Source organism: Mus caroli, chromosome 18, assembly GCF_900094665.2.
Source record: "Mus caroli chromosome 18, CAROLI_EIJ_v1.1, whole genome shotgun sequence".
NCBI classification, from domain to species: domain Eukaryota; kingdom Metazoa; phylum Chordata; class Mammalia; order Rodentia; family Muridae; genus Mus; species Mus caroli.
This window is the reverse complement of record NC_034587.1, coordinates 31,816,536-31,822,241: the sequence shown is the minus strand read 5'-3', so window position 1 is coordinate 31,822,241 and position 5,706 is coordinate 31,816,536. Positions and strand designations below refer to the sequence as shown.

At 46.2% G+C, this 5,706-nt stretch overlaps 1 protein-coding gene across 3 annotated transcripts in view; it reads left to right on the top strand.

The window, feature by feature from the left end:
- The window catches only part of Nme5 (NME/NM23 family member 5), a 16,261-nt gene extending 12,500 nt beyond the window's left edge, over positions 1-3,761 (top strand). For all 3 annotated transcript variants that reach the window (XM_021150942.2, XM_021150943.2, XM_021150941.2), the window contains one exon: positions 3,606-3,761. In XM_021150942.2, coding sequence (XP_021006601.1) covers positions 3,606-3,686 — 81 coding nt within the window. In that variant the 3' untranslated portion in view covers positions 3,687-3,761. The remainder of the gene's footprint in view (positions 1-3,605) is intronic.
- Positions 3,762-5,706: the final 1,945 nt, after the last annotated feature.

Genomic DNA, 5,706 nt, shown 5'->3' with positions numbered 1-5,706 from the left:
GATTTCTGAGTTCGAGGCCAGCCTGGTCTACAGAGTGAGTTCCAGGACAGCCAGGGCTGTACAGAGAAACCCTGTCTCGAAAAACCAAAAAAAAAAAAAAGAGTGCATGAAAGAGAGACAGAGACAGAAAGAGAGACGGGGTGGGGGGTGGGGGCTGAATACTTTGTAACCAGGCTGGCTTTGAACCTAGGCCCCTCCACCTCAGTCTCCAATGTGCTGGGGTTCCAGGCAGGAGGAACCATACAGCTCTCTGGATCAGCTTTGTTCCTGTGTGGCATCATTGCCATCAGCAACAAAGACAGTTTTACTTCTTCCTTTGAAATTTAGATCTGTGCGTGACAGTTTTACAGACCGGAAGTAATAGAGTTTCAAGGTTTTCTGTTTTGATTATTTATTTAGTATACAGTTTTAAATTCACTTATTTGGTCTTATGTGGATGAGTGTTGTGCCTGCATATATATCTGTGTACTGTATGCGTCAGAAGAGGACATTGGGTTCCCTGGAACTGAAGCTGTGGATAGCTGTGAGCAGACAGGTGGGTGCTGGAAAATGAACCCCGGTCCTATGCAAAACCAACACGTGCTCTTAATAGCAGAGCCGTGACGCCTTCAGGCACTATTTATTTATTTAATTTTGAGGCAAGGTCTTGAACCTTTTTTTTTTTAACGATTTTATTTATTTATTTTATATATATGATGAGTACACTGTAGCTGCCTTCAGACACACCAGAAGAGGGCATCGGGTCCCATTACAGATGGTTGTGAGCCACCATGTGGTTGCTGGGATTTGAACTCAGAACCTCTGGAAGAGCAGTCAGTGCTTTTAACTGCTGAGCCATCTTTCCAACTGTCTTGAACCTTTTATGGAAAAAAAAAATTGATGTTTTTTTCTTTGCCTTTTTACAGTATTGCGCTGCCTGTGCCTCTGGAGGCCAGATGCTGTGAGATCCCCTGGAGCTAGAGTTACAGGTGGTCATAATGTGCCTGATGTGAGTGCTGGGAGCTGAACTCAGGTTTTCTGCAAGAGCTGGACACAGGGCAGACTGCTGAGCCATCTCCCCAGCCCCAGGCGTTGGATCTTGGTTTTCCTACTTTAGCTTCCTGTGCTTTGCTTGGCCTGCCTTTCCTTTTCTTTTTTTCTTTCTTTTTTTTTTTTTTTAATTAGGTATTTTCTTCATTTACATTTCCAATGCTATCCCAAAAGTCCCCCATACCCTCCCCACCACCTTTCCTTTTCTTTTTAGGCATGATCTTGTTACGTATTGCAGGCTGGCCTTGGACTTTGCTATCTAGCCCAGGCTGACCTCAGATTTGAGGTTATTCTCCCTCATACCCTAGTGCTGGGATTACAGGAGTGAGCCACCACACCTGGAGTCCGTTTTCTTATTCTTTATATTATAACATATAGTTACTATACAGAATAGTGAGTTTTATCATGACATCTTCATACATGTGCATAATATGGGGTGATTTGTTTTACTTATTTACTGGGGGGGGAGGTTGGTTGTTTGTGTTGAGGGAGGAGGACAAAGTGTCACTGTGAAGCACTAACTGCCCTAGAACTTGTTATAGATCAGGCTGGTCTTTAATGTTGCATTTAAGACAAGGTCTCTCTGTCTCGCCCTGGCTGGCCGATAGTAGATAATGTATTGATCACAAATGTGCGCACACCCTGTTTAGTTGCTATTGTCCCTCTGACCCTTTCCTCTTTCCAGTTAGCCTCTCTGCTCCCTCCATGTCTCTGTTTCCTTTGACTGACCGGGTGTCATTAGGGCTGTTCACAGGAACACGGGTGAGGGTTTGTTTAAATGAGCAAGGGTTTCTTACCCATGGCTGCATCTCTGAAGACAGTGTTACTCCTTCTCTATCAGCCACCAACTTCCTGTGAATCCCTAGAAAGGGTGAGGCCCGTGTGCAAACTTTCACCCTCCGTTAAATTTTCTTTCTTTCTTTTTGAATTTTGTTTGCTTGTTTTTCTGGTTTCTGGGAATTGAACTCGGGACCTCTGGAAGAATGGCCAGTACTTTTAGCTGCTGGGTCCTGTCTCTAGCCTCCAGACTTTTTTTTTTTTTTTTTTTTTGGTTTTTCGAGACAGGGTTTCTCTGTATAGCCCTGGCTGTCCTGGAACTCACTTTGTAGACCAGGCTGGCCTCGAACTCAGAAATCCGCCTGCCTCTACCTCCCGAGTGCTGGGATTAAAGGCGTGCGCCACCACGCCCGGCTGCCTCCAGACTTTTTATAACAACTACATCTGTTTATTCATTCCTTATTCGTTGTGCAAAGCACAGCACCCGTATGGAGTTGGAGAGCCATGGAGTCCTCAGCGTCTCACTGAGATCTTCGGGCTCAATAGCAAGCACCTTGCTAAGCACTTCTCTGGCCGTCCACTTATTACTGATGTTGTTTGTTTGTTTGTTTGTTTGTTTGTTTTCTGAGAGAGGATTCCCTGCATCCTGAGCTGGCCTAGACAAGCTGTGTAGCCAAAGATGACTTTAAACTCAGATCTTCCTGCTTCTGCCTCCCAAATGCTGGGATTACAGATGTGTGCCAGTTTATCAGGTTCTGGGATCAAACCCAAGGCATTATTTAATATATATTTATTATATATGTATTTAATTGGCAAACATTCTGTCAACTAGCCAATCCCAGATCCTATCTTTTTTCATTCTTGTTGTTTTGTTTTGTTTTGTTTTGTTTGTTTGTTTGTTGTTGAGACAGGGTTTCTCCATGTAGCCCTGGCTGTCCTGGAACTCACTTTGTAGACCAGGGTGGCCTCGAACTCAAAAATCCACCTGCCTCTGCCTCCTGAGTGCTGGGCTGGGATTAAAGGCGTGCGCCACCACGCCTGGCTTCTTTTTTCATTCTTAAAAAAATTTTAGTTACTTTTTTTATTTTGTATGTGTGTCTATGTCTATTTGTCTGTCTCTTCAGAAGACCTTTATTTTTATTCTTTGACTTTTTTTTTTTTTTTCAAGACAGAGTTTCTGTGTGTGTAGCCCTGACTGTCCTGGAACTCACTTTATAAACCAGGCTGGCCTTAACACTATCCAGGTTGGCCACAAACCCTAAAAGGCTTGAGATTGTGTGTGTGTGTGTGTGTGTGTGTGTGTGTGTGTGTGAGTGTGTGAGTGCATGAGTGTGTGATTGCTGCAGTCTCTACATTGCTACAGTTCTAATGACTTAACCTCCGCTCCTCCCTGCTCTCTTGGCATCTCCTCCTGCTTTGATTCACTGTCTACACTGGGCTTGTTATGGGGTCCACTTATATCCAACACAACTCAAACACCAGGTCAGACAGGAAACAAGAATGTAACCAAGCTACTGATCCATCAGGTATGCAGAACAGACTTAGGAGCTGAAGTGCAACACCTCCACCCCCACCCTGAGTGCACCTTCGACTCAGCACTCAGGGAGCAGAGGCAGCTAGATCTCTAGGAGTTCAAGGCCAACCTGGTCTACATCGTAAGTTCTAGATAGCCTCAGCTGTGAGATCCCATCTCAAAAAAATTATTTTTTAAGATTTTTAATTTTTCAGTCGATAGGTTCATTATACATCAAAAGGAAATATTTAAATGTTTATTAACTTTAGTTTTTCTTTTTCCATAGATCTGGCTCGCTGATTGGCTGATGAAAAATAATCCCAACAAACCTAAACTTTGTCATTTCCCAGTGACAGAAGAGCCTTAGTTTGCTTCTCAGAGCGAGAGCCAAGTTACCTTACTGTAAGGAGCCGCTCACCATGTTCTTTACATTAAAAGCATATATGTGTCTCTATGGGGGTGTATGCTTGCCTGTGAGTGCAGGAACCTGGGGAGCGAGGCATGGTCCCGTGCAGCTGGAGTTGCAGGTAGCTCTAAATCACCTGGCAGGGGTTGGGGAGCCACACCCGGGTCTGCTGCAAGAGTATATGAATTCTTTGCTACTAAGCCATTAATTAATTAGTTTTTGTTTTTTTAAGACAGGCTTTCTCTGTGTAGCCCTGGCTGTCCTGGAACTCACTCTGTAGACCAGGCTGGCCTCAGACTCAGAGACCTGCCTGCCTCTGCCTCCTGAGTGCTGGGAATAATGGTGAGAGCCACCACTGCCACTAGTAAAGAACTTTAAACCCAATATCCAAAAGACAGAGGAAGGTGGACTTCTGTGAGCTTGAGGCCAGCCTGTTCTACATAGTGAGCTGTTCTCTTCTTCCTCTTCATGTTGTTATTAGTAGTAGTTTTGTTATGCAGTTCTGCTCATGGGACAGAGGGCTTTGCACATGGTCCCTAAAGCTCTTACCTGCCATGAGCTAGGTTCTTGTTTGTCTTTACTCTAGGCCGGGTCTAACACAGTTGTCCTGAGCAGCCTTGCACTGTGGAGCTTCCTTCCACAGCCTGGATCGCACCATGGTGAACTGAAATTATCAAATATATTCTGAGAAGTCTGTACCCCCAAATACTGACCCTGCTCCTTCTCAGTCAGCTCCTTGTAGGAACTGTTCCGATCGAACTGTGATTCAGTCATGGCCCAGGTCTCAGTTGCAGTTTCTGTCGCCTTGGTTGCTCTTGGGTTTTCCTCCTGTTGATTCCCTTGCCATTAGCAACAGCTGAGTTTACTCTGTACTCTGATTGAGACTATACAGTGTCTTTGAAAAACATCTGAGATCAGGGACTTTCAGGCCTACAGAGAAGCTGCCTTCTAGAGCAGAGTCCACTGGTTTTGGCAGTTTCAGATACAGACTGTGGGACGACTTCTGATCTCACCACAGACATGCCGGCAGAGGACCTCCACTCAGGCGGGCGCCTTTCCTATCAACCGGCCCACTGACCCTCCAGGAATGGAAGCCTTGAGTTCTGCCTTTCCCTTTCTCATCCAAATCAAAGGCTGAAGACGCTGCCAGCCGTGATTGATGCCTTTTGTTCCCAGACCAAATTGTTTTTTATAGTCCACCCCCTGCCTCTGCCATCTGCTCCAAGGGGAGCCCGGTCCCCAGGCTTCCTGGACAGCAGCTGCTGTGTGGTGGAGCACACTGAGGAGGGGGAGGGGGAACTGGGGACGGGGAGGACGGGGAGGGAAAGGCCGGAGCAGCTAGCAGATAGGCGGCAGCTAATCCCGCCAACAGCCCCAGCACTGGAATCATAAAAAACCGCCGTTTCTCCCCGATTTGCGCTTCATCGGCGTTTCAGGGCTGAGGTCGGGAACTACTTCTCAAGAGTCTGGCTTCCTTAAGGCTCAAAGTTCCCATCTCCTATCTGCCTTCGCAAACCAACTGTGCTCAGAGAGCGCGAGCATCATGACTCAGGTGGCCTTACAGGCGAGACAAGGACAGCAGGAGCAAAGGATCTGGGAGAGAGAACTCCTCAAGAGTGTAAACCAGCAATGGCAGGTCACCCTAAGCTAGTTTCCGAGTCCTCTGCTGATCACTGTCAAGGTTCACTTTTCCCATTTTGAGGCAACATCACATAGATGACTCAATTAGTGTCCTCTGTTGCTTTGCTAGGAGCTCATTACTCCTCAACATAATCAGGAATGCAGTTGGCTAAGTCTGCTTATATGAATAAGCATCATGGGGCTGACAAGATGGCTCAGCGGGTAAAGGCACTTGCAGCCAAACCTGATGACCTGAGTTTGATCCTTGGGACTCACTGTGGAAGGAGAGAACCAACCAACTTCCTTAAGCGCTCTCCTCTCTCTCTCTCTCTCTCTCTCTCTCTCTCTCTCTCTCTCTCTC